The sequence below is a fragment of the Vespula pensylvanica genome, chromosome 3 (assembly GCF_014466175.1).
Source record: "Vespula pensylvanica isolate Volc-1 chromosome 3, ASM1446617v1, whole genome shotgun sequence".
Classification (NCBI taxonomy): Eukaryota; Metazoa; Arthropoda; class Insecta; order Hymenoptera; family Vespidae; genus Vespula; species Vespula pensylvanica.
The window spans coordinates 5,512,376-5,538,564 of NC_057687.1; the positions used below are offsets into that span (position 1 = coordinate 5,512,376).

Below are 26,189 nucleotides of genomic sequence, written 5' to 3' on the forward strand. Positions count from 1 at the left end.
AAGGAATCATGGTACGTCAAAAAAGAATGATCGAGCGTGATCTCGATTACATCGGCACGCTCATAACCGTCGTTAATCGCGACGACGATATACATCGCGATAAAAAGCATAACCGCTTCGAGGGTGGCTACGAAAAGAGAGAGAAAGAGAGAGAGGGAAAGAGAGAAGGGGCTGTCGCTGCATCCGAGGGCTGTTTCGTTCGGCTCGCATTCATAACATCAGACGGGGTAATAAAAGTCAGGCACCCCTTCCTCCACTTCCATCCCCAGTAGCACCACCACCACTACCCTCCTGCCTCCGTCAGTAGTACCCAGGCTTGATCCTGGGGTGGTACCCCCGTAGAATCGAGGGCTCTCGTAGAGGCTCGTAGGTGAATCAAAAAGAAAAAGAGAGAAAGAGAGAGAACGTTTATTCGTCACGCTTTGCAACGGCGTAGCAGGTTGCTGCCACTACTCTACTACTACTACTACTACTACTATTCTACCACCACCACCAGCACCATTACTACTACCAACTTCGATCCTATGAAATTCGCGTTCGAACGCGTTCGAGTATGTACGTAAATAAAAAGCCATACGTCGAATTCAATCTCGCGACTCCGATACGTCAGATTTCGCCCCTTTATATTGTCTTTCCCGTACGATCGCGCAACGTGGAGATATTACGATTACCCGTTGAAACTTTCTCATTCTTATTTGCAGTTTTCTTTTTGTTCTTTCTCTCTTTTCTCTTCTTTTTCTTTTTTCCTCTTTTTCATTTTTTTTCTTTTCTTTTCTTTTTTTTTTTCTTTTTAATCGAGAACGTTTTAAAAACATAATGTGCAGCGTGTTATATAGACGTAATAAAATTATGTGGAGATCGTAGGAAAACTTTGTGAAGTACGGGATAAAATATTTACATGCTCGTGAAAAGTATTCCACGTGTACTTTCAATGTATCCCTTTGAAATTATTTCTCGATCGGACTACTTTTTAATTAATTGTTTAAATATAACGCGAAAAATGTTTGCGATCTATAAAACAGCTATAAAAATATTTACGAATAAAAACGAAGAAAATCACTTGTATAGATTTTCCTACGCTTATGCGAATAATACTGATCTAACTAAAGAGGGACGAGAAATATGTCAACGTGGCTAGTTAAAGGGACGATGATCTCGTGTCTCTGATAGTCATCTTCTCCCTAAATATCATTTCCCCTCTTGTAAACCACTCGACGATCTATACGTTCTCCTCCCTTTGACCCCCTTCTCCCTTCACCCCTCCTGGGTCAAGTGTTTTCTCCCACTTAAATGCGACACTGTGTGCAACCGAGCGAAGGGTGCCCGTTGAAAGAATCGCAACTATTTCATTTCGGGACAGATTAGACGGATTAGAGACCATCGGATGCATCCAACGAAACGGAATTTGAAAGTGTTCTCGATAACGTTATACAATATACAACGGAACGATCTCCTCTCGAAATTATTAACCTCGATAAAGTGAAATCAAAATGGCCGACCAATCTATTATCGACTAGAAAATGATGACGAATCTTGGTTAAATTAAATCGCTTTATACTCCGGTAACTTTGGTAACGCTTGACCCTTATACGATTTACAAAGACCAAGCGAAACGAAATCTACTAGTTTATATCGCACATTCGTGCCAATTAATAGTCCCTTTGAAAACGTTAATACCTTCACCTTCGAATCAAAACCCTTGGCCAAAAGGATTATACGTAAAATCGGATTTATACGTTTAATCCTTTTTTAGTTACTTGTATCAAGCGTTACGGTTCTTTATACGAAATGGATGATTAAAACGTTCCTACGAAAATAACGAGGTTCTTTGTCGTACGAATTAAGATGGCGAGATAACAAGGTACAATTGTATTAATTGCTTAGTACTGACCTTGATCGTTGTCTTTTTTACGGTCGTCATACGTCCATAGTCATCGTAGTAAATAAATGTCTTCCGTCTTTATCATTTCTTTCTTGATTATCTTCCAAACGCAAGATCACCTAACGCAATAAATTTCGAACGTTCTCATCGATTCTTCGATCAACGAAATTCCGGAAACAAAGGGCTACATACATAGGACATTGTTACTAGTATTCAAAAAAATGTAGTACAGAGACATCTATGGCTATCTTCACATATTTCTACCGTACATAACAATTACGATTGATCGAACGCGATTCGTTAATTTAAGCCGCCATTATCATCTGTAAAAATAATTATAACGTAAAATTTTCGATCTATAAACATACAGAAAATAATAAACTTCTTCGTACGTGCCTGTCGTCAAGAAGTAAAAAAATTTCCTTCTTAAAGCGTGCATACGAAACAAGATAAGAATCGTACGCATAAAAAAAGAACGGATTTCTTCTATGTATTATCAAGGTCATTCGAAGAATACAATTAGAAGGAAATGATAAAAATAATCGATAGAAATGAATTTCAAAAATACAAAAATATAATCTTCCGATTTGTATTATATTATTACAACGATAGTGAAATTATATTGGGTTTTTGAAGCCATATTATCTTTTCCACCTATCGTGACAATAGACATTTAAAAAAATTGAAGATCGTGAACAAGGCTCTAGGTGCATAGCTTTACGAACGCATTTCACAAGGATGATTCGCGCGCACACATCGTTCGCCGCATGACAGACCGCGTGAAATACATGTCGAAGGTCGAAAGAGAGTTTGCGCGCGTTGACACGCGAATATAATAGAGAATTAGTGAAAAACGTGTCTGGTATTTATCTTAGAAAGAAAGAAGAGCCGATAGATAATATGTTCTCTGATGGACGTAGAACGGTTTTCTGGGTTGGTTGTGCATGTGTCGGAGCTTACGTTGCTTACCGATATTGGAAAAAAAGAGAACTGAAGTCGATCGACGAAGGTTTCGACGAAGTTACTAAGGTCTCTGTTGTTTGCATTGTTTTGGAAATATTTTTATTCTATATAAATTTTTGATCTGTTTAACGTTGTCTCATGTATCTCGTATGATCGTGCTAACTTATACAGATAAGATTAATATGTATCATTAATTAATGTATTTGTTATATTATTCTTATTTTATCTATGACATTTGACATCAGGTATTCTTTTAGTATGTAACTGTGATTTGTTAAAAGTCAACGGACAAAATGAATCTATTGTGAAAGATAACCTTCACACCATAGCTTTCTGATTTTGCATACGACGTAAATGTTCTAAGAGATAATGCTAGATTAAAAAACGTTAAGTAATATCTTTTGATTACAGATCGATGATAGTTATGAAAGAAGGGTGCTACTACTTGGTTTAGATGGAGCAGGTAAAACATCTTTGATGAATCAAATGTGTATCGCCAATGGCATGATAGAACCTTATGAAGCTCCACCTTCACCTACTCAAGGTTTTACTGTATATAGATTAGAAAATGGATATTATACATATAATGTTTGGGAAAGTAAGCACATTTTATATTCCATTAAAATTTTAAAAAGATCGTTGAAGTTATATTTAGTTTGTTATAAAATAATGATTTGCAGTTGGTGGCGCTGAAAATAATAGGAAGTATTGGTCTACCTTCTTACAAGACACTGATCTTTTGATATTTATGGTAGACGCATCCGATACAAGTAAATTGTCTCTTGCTGTTTCGACGCTTAAGCAATTATTAGGAGATTCAAGGATGGATACTGTACCAATATTAGTTATTGCCAATAAACAGGTAAATAATGTATAACGTTTTTAAATGGATTTTATAAACATGTATTGTATTTGTTATAAAAGACATTTTGTTATATATTACTTGCAGGATGCTTCCAATGCATTAAGACCTGATCAAGTAAAAGAAGCTTTAGATTTACAAAGTATTTCTCCACACAAACATAAAGTAGAGGTGATTGGGTGCCAAACGAGGCCTTTACCTGATTTACACTCAGAAGCTACAGAATATACCTGGTATCATTCGTCTGTAAATGCTATTAGAAAGAAAGTATTTTCTATGGCTATTTCTTAAGAAAAATTAATATTTTTAAATTTATTTATTTTATTTGTCCAAAGTTTGCACAATTAATCTATATAAACAAAAACAAATAGTATATTAGAGGAAACAAAGAATATAGTCTCTCTTTTTTTTTATAAAAAAGGCTGCAAAATGCTTAACATTAATTAAACAGATCTTGTTTTTAAAATATAAAGTAAAACAATACAGTATTGCTATGAAACAATACCATATTGCTCTGATGGGATATATTCATGTTTGTATAAGTGATGTATAATATTTATTGCATTCCTTTCTTTTTTCATTCTTTATTAAGTAAAATGTTAAAATGTAAATGTGTGATAAAAATTAATTCTTAGTCACGTATAATAAATATACAGATTTTTATACAGAATATCGTATTTTATAGTAATACAGAAATTCTACATTTGGTAGAATAAACATTATGTTGCATTTTTCTTAGATAAATATTCATTATATTGTTCTGGAATACCTTTAAAAGTTTTTATTTTAGCACGAATTTGTTTCCAAGTTAACTGATAATAATTCTTCTTATCGCGTGCCATAGCCTAGATAAACAATTTTCATTTTATATTTTTTGACATATTCTTATAAACGTTTGCAATGATGTAATACATACCTTATAATCTTCACCATATTTGTCTAATAAATAAGTGATAAAATGTACTTGACCATTAGGTAATCGAAACATTCTTTCCCTAGGTGTTTTAGCATCGATTTCTAAAGCTCGAGCTACATGAATTTTAGCTGGTTTGTTTTCCGTATCTACATCGTTATCTTCACTATCATTTTGTAAATCACTTAACATTAATTTTTGTTTAGCTTCTTCTAATAAATCCCGTTTTACATTAGGTATTGGTAACACTTCATTAGGATCATATGCTAAACCCATCTCATTGAGATTAGTACGTGTAGATTTAGAAATTTCCCATTCTTGTTTTATGGTATTACTATATATAACGATTTACGATTAAAAATGTGCATGAAAATGATTAGTCTAAAAAGGTTATGTTTACCATTCTATCGTGGGTAATTTTTCCAATTTGTTCCGTAACCTCTTTCGATTTACATTCACACGATACTTCTTTCTACGCTTTACTTTCTTAATTTTCGTCATCTTTTAATAACGAAGTTGATATTTTTTATAACGAAATAATCTAACAAAATACACGTGAACACGACCGCATATATTCTCGGTACGGTTAGAACGTGATGATAAACTATCGTGTACGTAGATAAGGAAGAGTTACTAGATTATCATAAGAGCTTGAAAAGGTTTCTCCGTAATAGATGGCGTTCACAGATGCGATTGTCTATAGAGTATGGAGTGTTGCCTATCGATGATATTTAAATTTATATAACTTCGATAAATTTTTTCCATCTTTTTTTTCGAGGGATTGAAATATTCAGAAAAAAGAAAATTTACATATTATCGCAGGTGCAAAATTTATTTTCTCACATTATGGAGATAAGTATATCGAAAAGATCGTTCTTACTCACTATCGAATAAGTAAATATTCGTGTCGAATCGGATTGAATTGGCGAAGACACGGAAAAGTCATAGCATTTAGGGTAACATAAATATAAATACTTATGCACTACTCCTACTACAGATTTGGTACGCGTCCATTAAACAACGACGACATTACGATACGATAACGTCATAAAGTCGATTACAATTACACGGTAAATTTGAAAATAAGAAGGATACCAAACGAAGAAACGAGAGAGATCTAACAAAAAGGTATGTACATATCGGTTGAAAGTTTAAAACCGATATCATCTCTCATTATCAAGTAACCTTATTCCAAATAACACAGTGGTCAAAAATGGAGTATTTTTCAGGTCTACACGGTAATGTATGATGAAAGAAAGATGAAATAGGAGAAGTAAGAAGAATAAGAAGAATAAGAAGGAAAGTCGTTAGGCCAAGAAGAAGTCGAGCTAATCACGATTTACCAAGCATAGCTGGTGCCAAATCCAGAGAAGGTGGCGTGTACGACGGGGGCGGCGTATTCAGCGGCATAACCGTAAGTAGGTTCAACATGAGCGGTTTTGGCGAGAACAGGGGTAGCGGCAACGTGAGCAACGGGGGCAGAGTAAGTGGCCTTGGCAAGGACTGGAGTAGCGTGTGCGGCGTATCCGTAAGTGGTTGCTGCGTATGCTGGGGCGGCATAAGCAGCCTTAGCGACTACAGCTGGGGCAGCTACGGCTGCTTTCGTAACAAGAGGAGCAGCTGCATAGGTAGTTTTGGCTAGGAGTGGTGAAGCGTATCCGTAGGCAGAGGTGCCGTAGGCAGTTTTGGTGACAACAGGAGCAGAGTGAGCGGCGTAGCTGTAGACTGGAGCTGTAGCATGGAGCTGCGAAGTCAACACTGGAGCAGCAGCATAAGCTGTCTTAGCCAAGATTGGGGCAGCATGTGCGGCATAACTGTAGGCTGGAGCAGCAGCATAAGCTGTCTTAGCCAATACTGGAGTAGCATGTGCGGCGTAAGTCGTGTAAGTCGCTGGTGCAGCGTGCGAGGTATAAGTCGTATAAGTCGCTGGTGCGAGTGCAGCTTTGGTCACTACAGGAGCAGCATAAGTAGCCGCGGTATAAGCTGGCTTAGCGATCACTGCTGCTGGTGCTGCTGCGTAAGTCAAAGCATCATTGGTAACATGGCTGTTGCTGACGCGTACCGAAGAATGTGCGGAGTCTTCGGCCCTCGAATAACTCGACACGACGTTCTGTCCTGCATAACCCTTCTGCGTAGATTCCTGGCTGTAGCCTATGCTACTAAGATCGGCCGATGCCGTGGCGATGTCGTATGCGGCTGGGTTGCCAGCATGAGCTATCGCCAGGAGAGCTGAGAGGGCGATTAACTGTGAAAAACATTGTTTTCGTTAATATTGTTCTCTCAAATATGAGATACTAGATCGTTTGTTAAAAACTGATTCTATCATACTTGACCATATTTGAATTTGTAGGGAATATAAAGCTTCTCACGATATAATTCTCACGATAAATCCGTTTACCAGCCTTCGACGGATACGTTATACTCACCTTGAATGCCATTTTTCTTGGTTTACTGTAGTAAGAGAGCTACTTGCGTTCTGCTCAAACGAAACGATCGGCCCAGTATTTATATGCCTGCGAGATCGCAAGGGAGTCGATCGGATTTTGGACACCCCATTGTTCGATACGATTGGACATGAAAGATCGAGGGAGAGGGAAATACACGCGGATTTCCTTGTCAGAAATCACTAAGAAAGGGAGATAGAAAGTGCGAAGGAGAGGAAACATAGTCGATCGAGAGGGGACAGAAACAAATTCCGGGCGTGGTCCTCTTGCCGAAATTAAGATCGGCACATTTGGTACAGTTGAGGCCATTAAGGCAGGTCGGAGAAGTTGCTCTCGAATTTATTCACAGGAACTTATTTTTTTTTTTTTTCTTACTTCTTTTTGTTCTATGATCATACTCTTTTTTTTCCTTTGTTTTCCATCGATAAAATCAAACGATAAAGTTTAATTATTTAATTTACCTGCTCCTCTTTTAAATTAAACAAAGTGTAATAAGAATTTATCTTTAATTGGAAAAAATAAAAAAAACATTTTGAAATGTGTATTTCAGAAAGTATTACGCTGTATTAATTCGTGTACATCAATACCGATCTATCGTTATTAAAAATAATGCTTCACATCTCATAAAAAAAATATTCCTTTGTGTAACGTAATACATTTTAGTCGCATATGATATTATAGAACTTGCCAAGGACACACTTTCTCCAAATTCTGGCACTGACATAAGCCTTGTCACATATGTAACGGACCAGATGTGTAACGTCCACACACCTGCGTCCAATTTCATGATCTATTAGACGAAGGTACGATCAAAATCTGTATAAAATGGAACATAGAAAGTTTGGATCGGACTACATGAAAAGAAATTTAATCTTATGCAATTCAAAATTATAATCAATATCGCTAAGATTCTTGCTAGCATGTTCAATGTGAACCACAATATAATCTCGAATCCATCTTGAAACGGGTTCTCCTGTTCGTAGATTTACATTTTGACAGTCATTTAGAATTATTTTATAAAGTGAAAGTGAGCATTTGCAAGAAGATAGAGAAAACACGATTTTTTATATACCTTTTAACTACATTTAATTTATCTAAATAAAACATATACATATATATATATATAGTTCTTACGAATAAAAAAAAATTTGTGAATCAAGCACAGATATTACTATATATACATACATCCATAAATAAATACATGCATAATATTAAATAAAATATAACAGTTCAAACACTGATTTACTAAGTATATACAAAAGATGATGTCGAATCATGTTCTTCAAAAATCAAACTTGTATCCATTTCCGTTGACCTTTACATGTGCTACAGAAGGTGCCGACGAATAAGCAACCCCCAATAAGTTTTGCGATTGTTGTTGCTGATGTTGTTGTTGTGCGTGTTCTTGCTGAAGTTGAATTTGCTCTGGGAGCTACGAAAGATCATTGGTAAAAATGATCATCATCGACTTCTTGAACTTCTTCTAAGAATTACCTGTTGCGTTTGGACTTGTTGCGCTTGAGCTTGAGCTTGTGCTTGAGCTTGAGCTTGAGCTTGAGCTTGAGCTTGTCTGAGAGCAAGAAGCTGGCCCAATTGTCCTTGATAAACGACATTCGGATAATTTTGCACTTGTGTTTGTTGCAATTGTTGCAATTGTTGAAGATACGCCAATGCAGCGCCCTGATCGAACTGTGCTTGATACGGTAAAGGTACAGGACCAGAGGCAGAAAGACCTGGGGCTATTGATGCAGTTGCATAACCATGAGAGACGGGTCCAAACGGAAAAAAGCCTGAAATGCAACGTAGAAAGTCTTAACATGTGCGCGTATGAAAATATCTTTGTATGTATTTGGGACGGAGTCGTTAAATCTCTTGTGTAACAAAATGATAGGCGAGTATAATATCGTTTTATATGTATATATATACACACATACATACAAATATGTATGTACGTATGCATATGTATATATATATATATAAAACGATATTTTATATATATATATATATAAAGAGAGAGAGAGAGAGAGAGATTACATATATTAAATGATTTCATATTTCTATTTAAAAATTTCATATACAAACCTAAACCAGGATTTCTATAAGCAAGAGCCTGTGCCAAACTTGGCAATACTCTTTGAGCTAATTGAGGATTTCCAATACTCGAACTAAAAGATTGATGAGAGCTCGGACCACCGAAGGAAAACGATGTTTGAGTTAATCCTGGCCTGATAAAGCTAAAAGATACGTGTTGTTCCGGTCCACCCAAAACGTTCGTAGGTTTTATACCACCTTGCACAGGTGCTTCCGTTGCTACCAAACTGCATAATAAACTGCAGAGTATCGTATATTTCTAAAGAACAAAGAAAAGGTAAGAAAAGTAAAATTATTCTCAACAGCAAAAAAAGATCCGAAGAAAAAAGAAACAAATCTTATTTTGATTAAAAAGTTACATCATTTAACATTTTTTTTTACATTAGAATATATATATATATATATATATATATATATATATAATAACGAATAGATACGTCTATACATATGTATAAAATTTATGATACTATAATATAAATAAAAAAGGACATGATATAACACTAATCTAGAATACATATAATCTCTTCGAATGAACCACCTTTCGTCCATGACACAGATTTAAGGTAAAATGATATAATGTAAAAAGTCTGAAGATTCCGAGTAAAAAATTCGTATTTCTTTATCGAATTATTCTGTCTACGTAGGTAGATGAATCATCTGCATGTACGTCTCTATTCTTTTTCATTGTTCATCGATTATCATAGTAATTTCTATTGTCGATAGGGTATAGTCGGTTGAACAATGAATTGCTTTTACATCGTTCAAGAATCATTGAATATTTCGTAACGAATCCTTTCTTCACGCACCAAGGTGAACCTCTTTGACCGCGTTTTTTTCCTTTCTTTCTTTTTCTTGTTTGTTTCTTTTTTTTTTTTTCTTTTTCTTTTCCTTTCCTTTATCATTCTTTCATTTTCAAAGAGGAAAAAATGTTTCTTTCTAACGTAAATCTTCGAACGATATAATATCGATGATATTCCACTCACCCACATCGCGATATCAAAGTTAATCAGAAGAAGACTCCGATCTTGACAGTAACAAAAATCGAGACTATATTCGAATGAAAAGTTATATCGTGGGGAGTTATATACCACGGAAACGGTCGAAATAAAACGTGACTAGCATTCCAAAGATATAATTTCAAATATACAAAGACACTTTCACCTGGATACCGATATCGAACAATCTGTGAATCGTAATTGATCGATAAACGATCCTTCGTAAATTAAAATTCATTATTTTATTTTTTACAATCATTTTTAGATAATTAATAATAATCGACAAAGAGAAGAATAAAGAATTTAAATATATTCATTTCTTTTTTTGTTATATATATATATATATATATATATATATTTGAGTCATCTATAATAAAAATTGGAATCGATAAAGAAAGTTACTTTCCGTCCACCTAATATAGAATCTACCTCCTCGACGGACTGTTAATTATAGTCTGTCGTTTCTTGAATATTAAGTTCGGTCTAGTATCCCTGACATTTTGCATGTAATTATTATATTGTACATGTCTGCTTTTGACGGTAACTATCGTGATATGTATTTACATACAAAATATCTCTCTCTCTCTCTCTCTCTCTCTCTCTCTCTTCCTTTCTTTTTTCTAAAGATTTTAGTATAGTTTATACAGATGAATATACTTTTTGTATATTTATTTTGGCAAATATTCTGAAAGAAGCATACATATTTTCTACATTTTCGTATTACAATCGTGTTCTTAATACTAATAGCGTTATAAAATCTTAGACAATACCTATTACGATCGATCGTAAAAGGATCAATATTATAAATGTATATATACCCACTTTTAAGTAAAGGTATTCTCTAAAAACACGTATTTTTATTGATATGAGATAATTTTCAATGTAATGTATTCGTGGTATTAATATGGAGGGTATGATGCGAGGAACGATGTAAATTTGTGCGCTGTGACATTAAATTTTTGATGGGATTTTACATGGTTGAAAAGTATGATTGATAAAACATTCCCATAGCTGTGGTAGCAAACAGTGCAAAGCAAGTCCACCATGTTGCTAATCCTAACAAACCTCTATATACATCGATAGTAAATATCTGTGAAAATATAAGAACAACAATAATCTTATTTCTTATATATCAATGCGTATCATTCGCAAAAAATTTACCTGTTTTAATGAACCAAATGTATGTTGAATTTCTTGGGCAGTTTGTGTAACAGTCTTTTCGTTAGTTTCTATATTGATATTTTGTACAAATTTAGTTGATTCATCAGCTGGACATTCTTCAACCAACGTACCTTTAATAATACCTTCCCATGTATAATTACCTATAGAAAGAATATAAATTAATAAGGAGTAATTTTAGTCTAAGAAATATTTACATTTGAATAAAGTATTACCAAGTGTCTTATACATAAATGTAAAAAATAAACACATAATAATTGGAACAATGAACTGCAATGCTACAACGCATAAGTAGTAAAACACAGCTGCAATCTGAAAATTAGATATGGTGTTTACTTTCTATACATATATATATATATATAGATAGATAGATAGATAGATAGATAGATAGATAGATAGATGAATATTATTACTCTAATAATTATCTTTATACGTACTTTTTTTTGCAATTCAACATTGGTTATCCTACCTGCTTCTTTTTTCTGATTTTCTAACTTTTGTATAGCTAAATTTAAATAGGATTGCAAATAAATTGGCATTAAAATCATTTTTAATAAAAGTGCAAGAATTATTACTATGAATCTCATGCTTTCGAAAGTTGCAGCAGTCATCCTGAAAATGGAACACAATTAATATCATTATAAAATTTTAGTGATAAACATTTGTTCTCTAAATATCTGCACAACATACAGTGGGCCATCCATTCCTGTAAAAATTCGAACAGTAAGATAGTCTCTGCTTATTGGTTTAATCCATAGACAAGTTAACAGAAGTGGTGAAGCATAACTTATATTTGCTATTAGCAACAAAAGTTTTCTATCTTTGTAATATCTGAAAAAATTTTTTATTATATATCACATATTGTAAACACTATGGTAGATAAATCAAAATAATATTTTGTTCCACCTTAACGCGTCCCAATGCATTTTTGATGCTCTTAAACCTGGGAAAGTAAAAAGAGATCCAAGAAGTCCACACCACAAAGCAAGGAAGAACTTTACAACAATTTTTGATGCAGGACCACTACAATATAAATTCATTAGATCAAGTATACAGATTCTCCTAGATACATTTATAAAGATAATATTAAATCACTTATATTAATAAAAAAAAGTGCAAGCATTTTAAATTACAATTATACGCAATTCAGAAAATGTTTCAAGTTTAATAGTACTATGCAAAAGCAGTATGTGTCTCCTTGGGCATCCAAATACTACTGGCTTACGTAGAAGAAAGGCCTTGATTGTCTAAAAACAAGGAGGCGCTGTGGTTAAAGCTCGTATATGCTTTCTCCAATCCAATCTCAAGATTGTTTTCATCTACAATTAGCACCATCATAGCTATTAGAAGATATGCAAATCCAGTAACAATACATGTAGATCTTTCACCGACGCTTTCTTCTCCCTTGAAATATCGTATCCAAAGTGAAAGTAACACCTTACTATGATTTATTTAAGAAAGGTAAGCTCATAATATTTTCAATGATTTTTAACCATTTTAGAGACAAAAAGGATACAATGCAAAGCCCAATACCAACGTGCACCAAAGCATGCTCAAATTGATTTCATCTTTAATCGGATAGAAATAATTATATACCTGTCAAGTATAAAGAAAGAAATCAGAGCCATATCTATTTGTTTCTAATATAATCAAACAAAATAATTACCAACCTCTGTCATTGCGTATACGATTGTAGCATAAATAGAAAAGTCTAATAACCACTGATACTCCATGTAGTACTTTAAATGTACTATGTCTAATACCGTAATCTTAGTACTTTCCAACGTAAGATCCAAGTTTCTAGGGACATGAAATACATCTCCCACCTTTCCGTTTTCTACATGTTTACCCTTTTTATGTTTTTCTTTAGGTACTCCAGCAAGGATTCTAAGTTGCTGATCCGTCGGATATAAATATCGAACCAATCTGCGAATGAAAAAAATATCAATGCTCTAAGAAAATTTTTATTTATTTCTAAACTTACCCGGTGGAACATAACATCCATCTTGCTAATGAAAAATGTGGACTTAATTTTTGAATGACACTGACCATAATAAGAGTGATAACGAGTTGTGCACCTAACAGAGCCTACAAATTAGCATACGATATATTTTCAGTCTCAGTATACATCATTTTTATAAATGAGAAAAACTTGTTTACAATCGGCAATACATAGTAGTTTTTCTTATGAAAAAATAGTAGCTAGTAAATGCAAAAAAAGAGAATATGTAATCGTTGCATGAAATTTACCATATTTATTGTGATAATTCCTAGATATAACTAATTCATAAACTTCACAAAAATGATTGTCTCATGGCTCGAGTAATGTTTTTATTCGACGAAATAAGTAAATCCTGAAAGACACAATGTTGAATTATCTTCGATTTAAAGCCGGTAAAGTATATTCCACCATTTTAAATGGCACGCACGGTCAACCAGCCAACTTTATAAATAGTTATAAGCTGATGAATACATAGTACCAAACGCATTGGGTTCTTCGCATGTGATATACGAGGTTATTCCAAATTATATCCTATCTACAAAAGAGAGAGAGAGAAAGAGAAAACATTGTAAAATGTCGGTATCGGCAGTGGTGACCTCTGTCCAGTATCTTAGAAAACATCTATTAAAAAATCATACTCTATCGATATTCAATTTGAATACGAATTTTTTATACGATCTAGACTGAAATAGATCACCTAGATCTTATTTCTTTTCGACATAAAATTTATTTTTGGAATGAATTTACGATCATGTGTATTTTATCGAGAAAGATACAATGGAACGATATTTCCAAAATTATACGTTTAAAAAGAAACAGGACGTATCGTAATTGTTTTTAGCGAAATTGTATTCAAAAAATCTTCACAAAATCTAACACAATTACTTTCTACGTATTTTGTCAACACACCTATTAAGTCCATTTGCGTAATACCCGCAGACGAATAAACGAGAACTTTGTAATAAACTATACCAATGGTGGTATGAAGATAAAGTTAGCGTTAGAAATGAAATAATCGGGGATGTTGAAACACTTAATAGCTTTGTCATGGATGATTAAATTTATACTTGAACGAATCAGCCTGAATTCTCAAGAAATGAAAAATATTTTACATAAATTCGAAGACGATCTATCGATCGTTCGATTTAAATAAATAATACGCGGAAATAGCTTGGAATTGATGTAGTAATATTATTTATGAAAGTTTCGTTAGGATGGTATCTCGATGATAAATGAAGTGAAATAACTCGATATAGCAACAATGATAAAGTTTATCAGATTCTCGTTCGACAGGATTTATGTATAATCGATGATAATTATTATTGGAGTTTGAAATTTTCCTCGAAGATATCGACGTATTGTTTTTCTCTTTTCTTTTATTTCTTTCTTTCTTTCTTTCTTTCTCTTCTTTTTTTTTTTTTTTTTTTTAATTTTCCAATTAGTGTTTGTAAGAAAGAAAAAATAAAGGAATTTAAAAAAAAAAATAAGGAAAAAAAACCGATTGGTCCACGCACGAAATAAAAGGAATCCGTGACGCATTGTGTTTCGATTAATCATACGATACATTGATACATATGTGTGTTCTCCTACTATGTATTAGTGCATCTATATATGCGGGTAGACGTACATCAGAGAATCTCTGGATTCGACGTTTGTCGAAGGAAGGAAGCGGAGGAAGAAGAGCCGGTATAAAAACAAGGCTCCCATCAGTTTGCTCGATCACATGTCGACCAGTGTTCAGCCGAGCTTGGACTACGTGTAACAGGTTCGTAAAGGTCCGTTTCCGTTCTCCTCACGCGAGATCATCGACAAGAATGAGTAACACTCGCGGAAATGATCCTTCGTAGATCTACTATATTGCGTGTGTGCCCTTCGAATGAAAATCCTTCGAACATCTACAACGATTAATCGTGATATCGATGTTAGAGAAGTTTCATTTTACTCATTACAAAACGTTATCGACATAATTAAATAATTTTTTAATTAACAGAATTAAGATTTCACCTAATTATTTGTAATTGTTATATATTTTTGTTTGGTTTCTTCTAGTTTTCGTGAAGCATTTTCTTCGTACAAATGCATTCTTAAAAGTCATTCGAACGATTCTGTTGCAACATAATTTGTTGACGAATTAACACATGTATATTCGTATTATATCATTCCTATTGAGTAACGTACATTTGTTGCGACAAGGTGAAGGTCGCGATATGGAAATTTCACCTGGCCCACGTTTATAAAATTCTTCGAACTCATGCATAATTTTCCTACGTAAACACATTGGAACGTTTACAATCGTACTACGTAACATCTTTCGTAGAATTCGTTATCATTGTATATTTACTTTGTGTTTCTCCTTCTAATTTTTCAATTATTTTAATCTTGTTATTGTTGAATTCTATGTTTTCTCTTCTCACAATCTAACTTTTGTTTGGTTGTGTCAAGTGCAGGATAGTAAGGATGTAGGCTTAGCGTTACGTAAGATTTGAAAGTTATGCATTTTTGTCGATGGGATATCTCTCTTCTGAGAAAAGCACGTCCCCGTTCAAGATGTTGGATTTTCCACTATCGATTCGATCGTCTTTCCTCGTTTTCTTATTTTTCTTCGCTTTTATTATTACAATCTGATTAACAAATCTGATTCAATAATTTGTTGTTTCAAACAGGCTCTTCTTAACGTTTAAGTTTATCGTAAATTAACGTTGATAAATTGACTCTGAAATTGATTCTTCCAATCTCGACCGTAGATTTAATCAAGTACTTTAAAAAAACAAAAAAAGAAAAACAAAAAAAAAAGTCGAATAAAACAAATAGGAGGATGTGGTAAAAGCATCGATGCAAGCGACTTAATATGGTATCGACGATGATGCCAGACGTCTTATTAGTCGTTAGACTGGTAGACCATCCCATGCGTTCTATAATCTCTTTCTTTTTTCCTCAAGATCTAGAGATTAAGAAGAAACCGTATATGTGAAACTTTTTTAATCCGTAACGAATACGTGGGATAGAAAAGAAATCTAAGAGTTCGTTTACCCGTTCGAAGCAAACTGTTTAAACGATTTCTCCGAAAAATTTTTCTAAGAATAAACGGGCAGGGCTTTAAAACGGGCCAGTTTGAATGTGTCCGTAAATTTGTCTCGTTATTATCAATTCTTTTTCTTCTTTCTTTCTTTTTTTCTTTCTTTCTTTCTTTCTTTCTTTTTTTTTTTTTACAGAAAACGATCGCATAATGTCATTTTCAACCGTTTCAACGAGATTTCTTTCTCTTCTTTTTCTTTTGGGACTCGTCTCATCTCTTTTTGCTGCAAGCATCAAACAAGAGGAACCAGCGAACGTTCAATGTCACAACAATAACGAATGTCCTGATGATCACTGCTGTGTCTTAGGTTCATTGAAATTTAATTTTAATTGAATTCGTTATTTTTCTGTACTTTCCAATCGTTCTAATTATTAATATCTTTTTGTTTCATAGGTGGAGGAAGATACAGTTTACCTCAATGTAGTCCTATGAGAAAGAGAACTGAAAATTGTCGACCTACCAATGATCTGCTCAACACGACCCTATATTATCCGAATAATAGCAAGCTATCGATAACTGATGTGTATCATATAGTATGTCCTTGCAATAAAGGATTAACCTGCGATCTCAAGGAAGGCATTTGCATAGACAACGATTAAAAGCACGACTTTCTGGAATAAAAATCGATTGATCCATAAAATATCTTATATAATGCTATGATTTAACCGATAGCATAGTTATTCCTATTATTTTTTGCTTTTGTTTATTTTTTTTTCTCTCTGTACATATATTTTCTTTCTTTGGCAGGCTTTGAAAGATAAAGAAAATGAATAAGATAGCTTTGAAACTTTCAAAGATTAATTATGTGGATTTTGTTATGGTAATACAGACCAAAGGTTTTATTTTAAGAAATCGTTAGGATTAAGACGAAATATATAACGTAAAAATAGAAAATTAAACAACGTTATATTCATGATATTACTCTCTGAAGTCATTTTAAATTTATAGTTTTCTGTAATTGTGATATATAATGTAATTGTGTATATAAATTCGACAAAATTATAAAAGTATCTATTCGTGTATTATTCAAAAAGATAATGAATTAAATTGACTGTTTTACGTACATATATATATATAACCTATAATATTAAAAGTTTTTTTGGATTATATATAATCCGTTAACTATATGTTTAAATAAAATATATACCAACATTATAAAAGTATTAGAAGTTTTGAACATTTCTAAAGATACCATCCTAATTTATCGACACATCGGCCGGTAAATGTTTTCTTATAATAATACAAGAGGGCGTTACCGTCCTCTACAATGATGGTCACTAAAGTATACAATAAAATTACGAATTGTAGTTAGAATAACAATTGAAATTAACTGAACCAATTATTACACATTTTGTGTACATAAGAAGAGTTATAGATTTTTTTTCTTTTGAAGATTTCTTGTACGATAAAATTCTTAACTAGATCGTAACCATAATGTTCAAAAATGAATCCTTTGACACTGTAGGTTTTGAATCTGAAGTATCAATTGCAAAGTGAGTTGTAATGTTTCTAAATATTAATTTAACAATAGATAAATTTTTAATTACTATTTATAATAATGTAACTTCATTTATTTTTAGACCAGAGATATCTGCAAATGTACAGACCAAGGAAATTGTATATTCTTCAAGTGAAGTTCAAACTGCGGAAAGAAAAAATGCAGAAGTAAATATCTTCATTACGCATTTATAAAAATTTAATTCTATATATAAAATATATTTTATAGACTCAAACGGTACAAGAACAGACAAAGACGCCGAATATTGATTATAATAAATTAGCAAGTTTTTTAAAGAGAGTTACTCCAAGCTTGTTAGAAGCTTTAGATGAAGCTTATAATACTAATGCTTTTGAAGATTATGATACTGAAACAACAAAGAATGCATCTACTAATTTGCAACTATTGAAAAAATTAAATACAGTAGAGGAATCAGATAAACAGGTATCAACATAGTTTTATTAACTAATAACAAATAGTAAAATATTTTTTATTGTGTATCATTCCAGACAAAAATAAGTGATTTATCATGGAGTATCGCAGGTGGAACGTTAGTTGTATCTCATAGCGTTGTATATCATGAAAATTGGTGCGATCATCTTTCAAAAATACAGTTCTACAGTCTATCGAGAGAAGACAAGCTTTCAGATATTTCTAACAAGACTTTGGAAGTAAATTCTTGCGTTACAACCTTGTCTTATCATCCCGTAGAACCTTCAATTTTAGCAGCAGGTTTATTTAATGGTAATAGTTTGTATATTCTGTTTTATTTCACTTCATTTCAAGCGTAGCATTGCAAATTTTTTTTTATTATTACAGGTGATGTATTAGTTTGGAATCTTAGAAACGATGATTCAGTCACACCGATACAACTTTATACTCATGGTGACACTGTCTCTCAAATATATTGGAAACCAAGAACAATGAACGATGTATCTATCTTAGTAAGCTCAAGTAAAGACGGATATATCATAGTTAACAAATTAATGGCCAATTTTACGACGACTCGTTTACACAAAAGGTATTTATTCTTCAAACGTTTTTCATCCTACATCAGTTTCTGTTCCCTGTAGAATTTTTTTTTTTTTTTCCCCTTTAGATTCAAAATAATAAAAGAGCATAATCCAATAGAAAATTCAAGACCTCGAAGCGCAGGAGGCACACGCGAACGTGCAGCAGAAGCTGGACTATGTATTACCAGCTTTGATTTTTCATGGAAAGATCCTAATATTTTTATTGTAGGAACATTATGCGGTGGAATATATAAATGTTCTCTTGATCGCATGTCTCTTATCGAAGGTGCATGAAAAATTGATATTTATGTCTTAATACTCTTTGAATAATATTATTGTCAAATCGTTTAATGATATAATTTAACATTATAAATATTTTTGTAGGAGATGAAAATCTTTCGGATCCGGTAATAGATGAATACGAGAGACACGAAGGAAGTATAACGTGTGTTAAATGTTCGCCAAGTCGTAATTTATTTGTTACTTGTGGGACGAATAAAGACATTCGTATATACGATTTGGATCAGGTAAATTTCCAACAGATAAAATTTTGAGAACAATTGAAAAGGTAGAATTAAATATTCGTCGATTTCTCTTTTACGTAGAACGTTAGTCAGCACTCAATATCGTTAGAAAGTACCGTTATAGGTTTAACGTGGATAATAGGAAATCAAGACATATTTGCAACATTCGGTGCTGGCAATGCAATTAAATTTTATAATGTAACCGATGGTAAGATCGTGACAAACATAAAAGTTGAAGTAACTAGCGAAGCAAGTATCAGCAATATATCTCTCAATTCTAAGAGGTATGTTCTGTTAAGTGTCTTGAATCAAATAAATAGTAGACAGATGACTCAGAATTTTAACTGTACTTTCATGCTCTATCCTTAAAATTTTACTGTTACTTTTTATTTCAGGGACATCTTGGGTATTGGGAATATACAGGGACACTTAGAAATTTGGAAAGTTCCTCGGCAATTGTTCTGAAATAATCTTTATTCGTTTATTGTCAAGTACAATACATTATTTTTCGTCTCATATTTCACACTTCTATTTATATATATATATATATATATATATATATATATATATCTGCTTTTAATTGGAATTCTTGAATAATTAATATTTACTATAATTAAAATTTACTATAACATTTACTACAAATTTAATAAAATAAAATAAAATATTTATCCATATTCGGAGGATATAATTTAATATCTTGAAACTTAATATTTTGTGCAACAGACTTTGATATACTCGCGATTTCAAATCAAATATTTAAAATAAAAGAAAACGATAGGAGAGAAAAAATTTACGATAATGCATCGGTTATCCGTTATTGTGGATTAAAATTATCGATGATAGCAATTGCGCGATATCAAACGAGTGAAACGTTTTAATTAACATTATTATATTTCATAAATACATTACGATAGATCAACATACTTTACGTCATTTATATGCATTAAGATCGAATATAAATAATATAAAAATTTATTATAAAAATAGGAACTGCGAATCAACAAAAATCAGTGATCTTTCACAAAGTTTTTGGCAACTTACCAAACGCCGGCTTTCTTCTCGAGTCTTTATTGTCTCCGCTGTGAAAATGATGATATACATATACATATAAATATAATACATATACATAAACGTATATATGTATACATATCCGGATATCATGCCAATTAAAATTCATTGTAAATATTTATCATGAAACACATTGTAAAATTCATTCAGTAAAATGAACTTCGATAAAATGAATATTTAAATCCTTGGTAAATAAATGTCACTGTTTGAATTGTGTGTAAATTATTGCACCGACGTTGGTGACAATGACAAACGTAAATAAACGATACTATTCGAGAAAGATGACTATCTTATTTCGTCATATTCACTGTATTACATATGTATGAATAATTTTTTATTTTCACAAAGTTGGATATAAAAAGACTAATCACTGTCTTGTTTTGTTATTCTTACTATACGAATAAAAATAATTAAAAGATACATTTATGAGCAAATGAAATAATAAAAAATAAAGTGAATTTGGATTTATTTATTTTAAATTTCACAAATTCGATTGCCGTGTAAACGAGTATAATAGTATATTATAATATATATAAAATGAAGAGAAACGAAGGGAAATTAAATAAATATATTTCTTTTATATATATATAGTATATATATTATATATTATAAATATAATATATATTATAATATATGTACATTATATATGTATAGTATATATATATATATACACACACACACACACAGACGTATATTATTTACCTTTTATTTCAGGAACATGTACATACATCAGCAAACAAGACCCATATTATCTTCGTTTTATTATCTCCTTAGTTTAACGTAGATACTTGACATCGTCGAGGATTTTTGTTTATGTGTTGTGTTATGTTATTGCGTCTTCTACGACGCGAATAACTGATAAGATTCACAAATCTATTAGATTAATTTGAAAGAATTACTTATTGCGTTATTCAATGACGTTGCTTGTAAGTTTACCTCCGTGCGATTAGACGAACTTCTTTTATCTATTTCCGCAAAATAAACTTTTAGGGAAGAGATAATAATAAATATTACTTCGGTATTTTAAAATGAGTCACCGAAGGAACAATTTATACCACAGTGCGACGTGAAACTACGTTACATTTATTTACATATATATATGTTTACTGTATCTTTTATTTCAGGAATATATATATATATATATATATATACATACATATAAACCATCGATAAACAAGGCCCAGAAACCTCCTTTCTTTGTTTTATCTTTCTGGTTGAACGTAGGCATTGGACTTCTTCGACGATTTCTTTTTTTTTTTTTTTTTCTTTGCAAAATGCGTAGTCGTTATAATGTTATTCCATCTTTAACAACGCAAATATTTATCTGATAACATTAAGAATCTCTTAAAATATTTGATAATCTAATAGACGAATTTTTATACATTACCTATTGCGTAATTTACTGTGACGTTGCTTGTATCTAGATCACTTTATGCGATCAGAGGAAGTTCTTTTATCCGTATCTGCAAAACGAAGTTGTAGAAAAGAGATAATATTGGTCGATGTTTCGAAATGAGTCATCGAAAAATTGTTCTATGTCAATGTGACGTCAATCCGCTTAGAATATGAATGTTTCGAAAGAGAAAACGACTATCTTCCTCCTTGAACGATCATATTTTCAGCGAAAAATCAAAAGAGAAACTTTACGTCGAACGTATCGAATTATTTCTATCGTTTAAAAATAAAAAGAAAAATTTTTTAATGAATCTGAACTAAACTAAAAATCTTTTATATATATATATATATATATATATATATATATATATATATATATATGGTACACGTAGTTTAAAGAAACATTTAGCAAACATGATTTTTACCAAATATAATACTTACTGCCTTCTAGAGACATCTACTGGCAGTCTTTCTTCGTTTGACCTTGATAATGTGACAACTCGCATCTCGAATCTCTCGTCGTGTGCGTTAATAAGTTAGAATATATATACCTGTCGTATTGGAAGAGTATATATATATAGTCAAACAAATTTCAACAACAACCATTAAAAGAACAAGAAAATTCAATCGAGGAATTTGTCAAAATTATATTTCAAATGAAAGATTTAAGATATGATTTACGATCTAAGATAAGACTTAACTCTCTTAACTGCTTACCTTACAAAAAGGATCCACTTTTCTCGTCCTTGTAATAACTTGTCCTTGTAATAACTTGTGTCCTTCTCCTTAGGTTATTCCAGCAATTAGAAAAGTAAAAATAATCACTGAAAGAGGATTTTATCTTTTCTAAAGAAATATTCTGAAATTATAATACCTTAGTTATCCGAGGAAATACCATTTGTCCTGAAAAGGACAGATTTTTCAAGACTTTTTGTCCTCCATCATTTGTCCTGAAAAGGACAGAATCTTCATTCTTCTTCGAATTATAAATGTGAATCGTAAATTCGTACCTTTGCGTTTATTGATCATTTGCGGGCCCTAAAAAGGGCCCTAAAGAAAAATAGAGGGATCTGATAATAGAATGGTGGTTGTGAACATCCAAATGGGATATATATATAAGAAAAGGACATATAAAATGAAATTATTTTTGTAGGAATATGTTTAAACGACGGCCAAAGATGATTTTAGAAAATCTTTGGTCGTTAAGGACGGACAAAGTTTTTGTGTTGTTTGGGAAAACGGGAAAACCGAGATAATGGGAAAGGGAATAAGGAGAATATAATAGAATAATTGAATTAAAAAAGATGAAATGGATGAAACTATGATATTGGAAAAGGAATGAAAAAACTTCGTCTTCTTCTTCTTCTTCTTCTTCTTCTTCTTCTTCTTCTTCTTCTTCTTCTTCTTCTTCTTCTTCTAGATTTTTCTTATTCTTTTTCTACGTTCTTCTTTAAAACTTCTCCGTAAACTTGCAGACATACTTCCAAAAAGGGAAAAATGTTATTTACTTCGTCGTCGTGTCGTCGTGTCGGTGCGTAAAGCGACAACGACGACGACGATTCGAAAAACCGAACCCATCGTTGTCGTCGTCGTCGTCTTGCTTACGGACTTTCTCTTTTCTCCATCTTTCTCTTACTCTCTAATCTCCAAAGCTTCGAAAGATATTCTTCTTCTCCCTTGTCTCTCTCTCTCTCTCTCTATCTCTCACAATCTTGTTCTCCCAATCCGTATTATTGCGCTGTTGTTGGTTGCTGCTTTTGCTGTTGCTTTTGCTTCTTCGATCTATCAATGTGTCCTATCTATCTTATCTTAGTTATCTATCTATCTATCTATCTCGTCTCGAACAGCGTGACTCACGAATAAGAAACGTTGTTAAAGTTGTCTATGAAGGCTAAAGAAAAATTCTTCTTGCCTTTCGATGATCCTTCTTTTACGGTGCAACGAATCCAACATCACACAACGCTTTTACGAAGGGGAGACGTAATTCTTTTAACCATCAGCAACTACACTTCGAACGGTGATATATAAATATATGTATGTATATATATCGTTGGAAATATATGTCGCGTCCACCACTTTATTCGTCTATTTCACGTGATTAATACCGCCGCCATATTCGAATATTTGGAATCTTTCATTTTTATGGAGTAAACCCGTTGAAACATACATTTTTTTTTTTTATCTATATCTTATCTTTTTCTTTGTATTATAATATAATTGAACGACGACTCTTCTCATCTTCTTTCTCATTCTCTCTTTACGTTTTTCTTTCTTTCTATCTTCTTCTCTTAAAAATTGCACTCCATCGTTTCTCCTTATTCTCTCCTTCTTTCTATCACGCACGATTTTTCAATCTTTCCTTTTCCAATCATACTATCTTCATTCATTCATTCTCACTCTCTCTCTCTCTCTCTCTCTCTCTTTCGCGCGCGCTCTCTTTTGTTTTGATTGTATCCTTACACTTACGGCTTTTTTTGGACGCTTTTTGTTATGCTCAAAAAGACATTTTCTTAATTTTCTATCATCTTCAAAAATCCTCTCTGGGATTCGGACTCTCATCATTATCATCGCATTTATCTATCTTCCAGGTTTTCATCTTCACGTTTTCCTTTCTCTCTATCTCTCCTCTTTTCTCGCTCTCTTTCTGTTTTTTTCTCTTTAAAAACCCGATATACGTAGTACACATGTCAGATCATCATATATGCATTAACACATATATCGTACGCTCCATTAAAAAACATGGACGAAACTCGGCGGAGAGCTTTTTTTATATATGTTTGCTACTCCACCTTTCCTGGACTGATCTCTCTCTCTCTCTCTCTCTCTCTCTCTCTCTCTCTCTCTCTCTCTCTCTCTCCCCTACTTTTACACTCTTATTCTTCTCCTGGCGATGATACAGATCTTCTCTCTGCTTATCCAGAAAAGATCCATTCGCTTTTATTCCTTATTCTAATTCAGTATCTCATCTTCCTTCCTTCTTCTTCTTCTTCTTCTACCTTTTATCATACATTTTAACAGCATTAAAAGAATTTTTTCCTTCAAAAAGACAACGTCATTTCGATGACGTGATTCAAAACTCTCCTCGTTCTTCATCCTCGTTTCCTCTTTTTTTTTTTTTTATTAATTATTTTCCTCAGAAGAGAGCACAAAACGAACGAACGGTTACGAAACTCCTTTGAGTGAGAAAACTCACAACTTCTTATCATACACGATTCAAAAGGACATCGAACTGTATAAAGCACTTCCTCCTCCTCTCCACCCCCTCCTTTCTTTCTTCCCCTCTTCCTCCTTCTCTTTTCACTTGTCACTTCCTCCTTTTCTTCTTCTTCTTCTTCTTCTTCTTCTTCTTCTTCTTCTTCTTCTTCTTCTTCTTCTTCTTCTTCTTCTCGCCAAATACACATCGTCGTCATTATACTATGTTGTTATGTTATATTTGTTTATCATGTTGGTGGTGGTAGCGCGCAAACGCGAGACGATTGTTTTGCGACGAAAACAACGGGATGCGCGTCGAAAGGTGGCGGCCCTCCGTGGATCGACGAAAAAGAAAATAATCATTTCTTCTTTCCTCGTCCTCGCGCAACCACGCGATCCTCTCTCTCTTCTCTTCTCTTCTCTTCTCTTCTCTTCGTTCTCTCCTCCTCCACTCCTCATCTTCTTCTTTCGATAATAAAATCATCTTTCATCTCTTTCTCTCTTCCTCTTTCTGTCCCTCACACTTCGTCGCAGGATAGCAGACAAAGGATCTCGCGCCTGCGCGTTTATCGACGAGTTCCTGTCTCTCTCGCTCTCGCTCTCCTCTTCTTGCCACCCTTCTCCACCTCTTTTTCTTCTCCTCCTTCTCCTCCTTCTCCTCCTCCTCCTTTTCCTCCTACACTTCCTTTGTTCATCTCTTCATCCTCACTCTTCTCTCTTACTCACTCACTGACTCTTATATCGAAAAGAGGGGCTGCTTCGAGTTCGACTCCCACGCATCGTCGTTCCATCTTTTTTCTTCTCTCTCTTTCTTTCTTTCATACACAACACACGCACATATTACATATGTATTTTCTTCTCTCGACCATTCTCTTGTCGAATCCTCAGAGAAAAGCCATGGGGTCGTGGCAGAGGCCCTGTTTGTAAAGAAGCGGTCCGAGAAATCTTTCGATGCGAAGAACCTTAGCCTTTTCTTTACATTTTCTTCGACCACCACTAGCAAAATATTCTCTTTCTTCTTTTCACTTATTTATTCATTCATTCGCTCACTCACTCACTTACTCACTCATTCATTCATTCATTCATTCATTC

The 26,189-nt window shown here is 33.0% G+C and overlaps 7 protein-coding genes and 1 long non-coding RNA gene across 9 annotated transcripts; 3 read left to right on the top strand and 5 right to left on the bottom strand.

Moving 5' to 3' along the window:
* Positions 1-2,607: 2,607 nt before the first annotated feature.
* Positions 2,608-4,670, top strand: LOC122627898 (ADP-ribosylation factor-like protein 3). The gene is made up of 4 exons (XM_043809521.1): positions 2,608-2,911; positions 3,257-3,443; positions 3,526-3,707; positions 3,795-4,670. The coding sequence occupies exons 1-4, from the start codon at positions 2,783-2,785 to the stop codon at positions 3,996-3,998; spliced, it is 702 nt and encodes a 233-aa protein (XP_043665456.1). The 5' UTR covers positions 2,608-2,782; the 3' UTR covers positions 3,999-4,670.
* On the bottom strand, positions 4,334-5,230 carry LOC122627901 (nucleolar protein 16). The gene is made up of 3 exons (XM_043809523.1): positions 5,021-5,230; positions 4,624-4,954; positions 4,334-4,552 (listed from the first exon to the last, which is right to left on the bottom strand). Exons 1-3 carry the CDS (start codon positions 5,119-5,121, stop codon positions 4,427-4,429), a joined length of 558 nt encoding a protein of 185 aa, XP_043665458.1. The 5' UTR covers positions 5,122-5,230; the 3' UTR covers positions 4,334-4,426.
* Positions 5,231-5,431: 201 nt separating this feature from the next.
* Positions 5,432-7,109, bottom strand: LOC122627896 (pupal cuticle protein G1A-like). The gene is made up of 2 exons (XM_043809519.1): positions 7,047-7,109; positions 5,432-6,865 (listed from the first exon to the last, which is right to left on the bottom strand). The coding sequence occupies exons 1-2, from the start codon at positions 7,056-7,058 to the stop codon at positions 5,960-5,962; spliced, it is 918 nt and encodes a 305-aa protein (XP_043665454.1). The 5' UTR covers positions 7,059-7,109; the 3' UTR covers positions 5,432-5,959.
* Positions 7,110-8,230: 1,121 nt separating this feature from the next.
* Positions 8,231-10,179, bottom strand: LOC122627897 (regulatory protein zeste-like). Its single transcript, XM_043809520.1, has 4 exons — positions 10,139-10,179; positions 9,147-9,414; positions 8,559-8,854; positions 8,231-8,496 (listed from the first exon to the last, which is right to left on the bottom strand). The coding sequence occupies exons 1-4, from the start codon at positions 10,142-10,144 to the stop codon at positions 8,347-8,349; spliced, it is 720 nt and encodes a 239-aa protein (XP_043665455.1). The 5' UTR covers positions 10,145-10,179; the 3' UTR covers positions 8,231-8,346.
* Positions 10,180-10,801: 622 nt separating this feature from the next.
* On the bottom strand, positions 10,802-13,897 carry LOC122627892 (transmembrane protein 161B). The gene is made up of 12 exons (XM_043809513.1): positions 13,759-13,897; positions 13,580-13,683; positions 13,314-13,417; positions 13,000-13,255; positions 12,846-12,925; positions 12,555-12,770; positions 12,236-12,352; positions 12,020-12,160; positions 11,767-11,941; positions 11,545-11,641; positions 11,312-11,472; positions 10,802-11,240 (listed from the first exon to the last, which is right to left on the bottom strand). The coding sequence occupies exons 2-12, from the start codon at positions 13,580-13,582 to the stop codon at positions 11,121-11,123; spliced, it is 1,470 nt and encodes a 489-aa protein (XP_043665448.1). The 5' UTR covers positions 13,583-13,683; positions 13,759-13,897; the 3' UTR covers positions 10,802-11,120.
* Positions 13,898-16,543: 2,646 nt separating this feature from the next.
* LOC122627904 (astakine-like) lies at positions 16,544-17,417 on the top strand. Its single transcript, XM_043809527.1, has 2 exons — positions 16,544-16,714; positions 16,801-17,417. The coding sequence occupies exons 1-2, from the start codon at positions 16,558-16,560 to the stop codon at positions 17,004-17,006; spliced, it is 363 nt and encodes a 120-aa protein (XP_043665462.1). The 5' UTR covers positions 16,544-16,557; the 3' UTR covers positions 17,007-17,417.
* Positions 17,418-17,657: 240 nt separating this feature from the next.
* On the top strand, positions 17,658-19,986 carry LOC122627893 (cytoplasmic dynein 2 intermediate chain 2-like). 2 transcript variants are annotated; one of them, XM_043809514.1, is made up of 9 exons: positions 17,668-17,900; positions 17,988-18,072; positions 18,134-18,349; positions 18,415-18,649; positions 18,725-18,926; positions 19,005-19,204; positions 19,303-19,445; positions 19,524-19,726; positions 19,838-19,986. In XM_043809514.1, exons 1-9 carry the CDS (start codon positions 17,842-17,844, stop codon positions 19,905-19,907), a joined length of 1,413 nt encoding a protein of 470 aa, XP_043665449.1. In that variant the 5' UTR covers positions 17,668-17,841; the 3' UTR covers positions 19,908-19,986. The 2 variants fall into 2 exon arrangements, with proteins under 2 accessions (XP_043665451.1, XP_043665449.1); XM_043809516.1 differs by lacking the exon at positions 19,838-19,986 and having other exon boundaries at positions 17,658-17,900; positions 19,567-19,706.
* Positions 19,987-21,200: 1,214 nt separating this feature from the next.
* LOC122627905 lies at positions 21,201-25,227 on the bottom strand. The gene is made up of 5 exons (XR_006326946.1): positions 22,623-25,227; positions 22,331-22,456; positions 21,898-22,217; positions 21,667-21,834; positions 21,201-21,383 (listed from the first exon to the last, which is right to left on the bottom strand). It is a non-coding gene; the product is annotated as an uncharacterized LOC122627905 (long non-coding RNA).
* Positions 25,228-26,189: the final 962 nt, after the last annotated feature.

Excerpts from the sequence above, each read along its gene's own strand:
- LOC122627898 (XM_043809521.1), top strand. The coding sequence starts at position 2,783 with ATGTTCTCTGATGGACGTAGAACGGTTTTCTGGGTTGGTTGTGCATGT. Across the intron at positions 2,912-3,256 it reads GTTTCGACGAAGTTACTAAG|ATCGATGATAGTTATGAAAG; the intron begins GTCTCTGTTGTT and ends TTTTGATTACAG. Across the intron at positions 3,708-3,794 it reads TAGTTATTGCCAATAAACAG|GATGCTTCCAATGCATTAAG; the intron begins GTAAATAATGTA and ends TATTACTTGCAG.
- LOC122627901 (XM_043809523.1), bottom strand. The coding sequence starts at position 5,121 with ATGACGAAAATTAAGAAAGTAAAGCGTAGAAAGAAGTATCGTGTGAAT. Across the intron at positions 4,955-5,020 it reads AAATTACCCACGATAGAATG|TAATACCATAAAACAAGAAT; the intron begins GTAAACATAACC and ends CGTTATATATAG. Across the intron at positions 4,553-4,623 it reads AATATGGTGAAGATTATAAG|GCTATGGCACGCGATAAGAA; the intron begins GTATGTATTACA and ends TTGTTTATCTAG.
- LOC122627897 (XM_043809520.1), bottom strand. Across the intron at positions 8,855-9,146 it reads TTATAGAAATCCTGGTTTAG|GCTTTTTTCCGTTTGGACCC; the intron begins GTTTGTATATGA and ends GTTGCATTTCAG. Across the intron at positions 8,497-8,558 it reads AACAAGTCCAAACGCAACAG|CTCCCAGAGCAAATTCAACT; the intron begins GTAATTCTTAGA and ends GATCTTTCGTAG.
- LOC122627892 (XM_043809513.1), bottom strand. Across the intron at positions 13,256-13,313 it reads TGGATGTTATGTTCCACCGG|ATTGGTTCGATATTTATATC; the intron begins GTAAGTTTAGAA and ends TTTCATTCGCAG. Across the intron at positions 11,642-11,766 it reads ATGTTGAATTGCAAAAAAAA|ATTGCAGCTGTGTTTTACTA; the intron begins GTACGTATAAAG and ends TCTAATTTTCAG.
- LOC122627904 (XM_043809527.1), top strand. The coding sequence starts at position 16,558 with ATGTCATTTTCAACCGTTTCAACGAGATTTCTTTCTCTTCTTTTTCTT. Across the intron at positions 16,715-16,800 it reads TGATCACTGCTGTGTCTTAG|GTGGAGGAAGATACAGTTTA; the intron begins GTTCATTGAAAT and ends TTTGTTTCATAG.
- LOC122627893 (XM_043809514.1), top strand. The coding sequence starts at position 17,842 with ATGTTCAAAAATGAATCCTTTGACACTGTAGGTTTTGAATCTGAAGTA. Across the intron at positions 19,446-19,523 it reads GTATATACGATTTGGATCAG|AACGTTAGTCAGCACTCAAT; the intron begins GTAAATTTCCAA and ends TCTTTTACGTAG. Across the intron at positions 19,727-19,837 it reads ATATCTCTCAATTCTAAGAG|GGACATCTTGGGTATTGGGA; the intron begins GTATGTTCTGTT and ends TTTTTATTTCAG.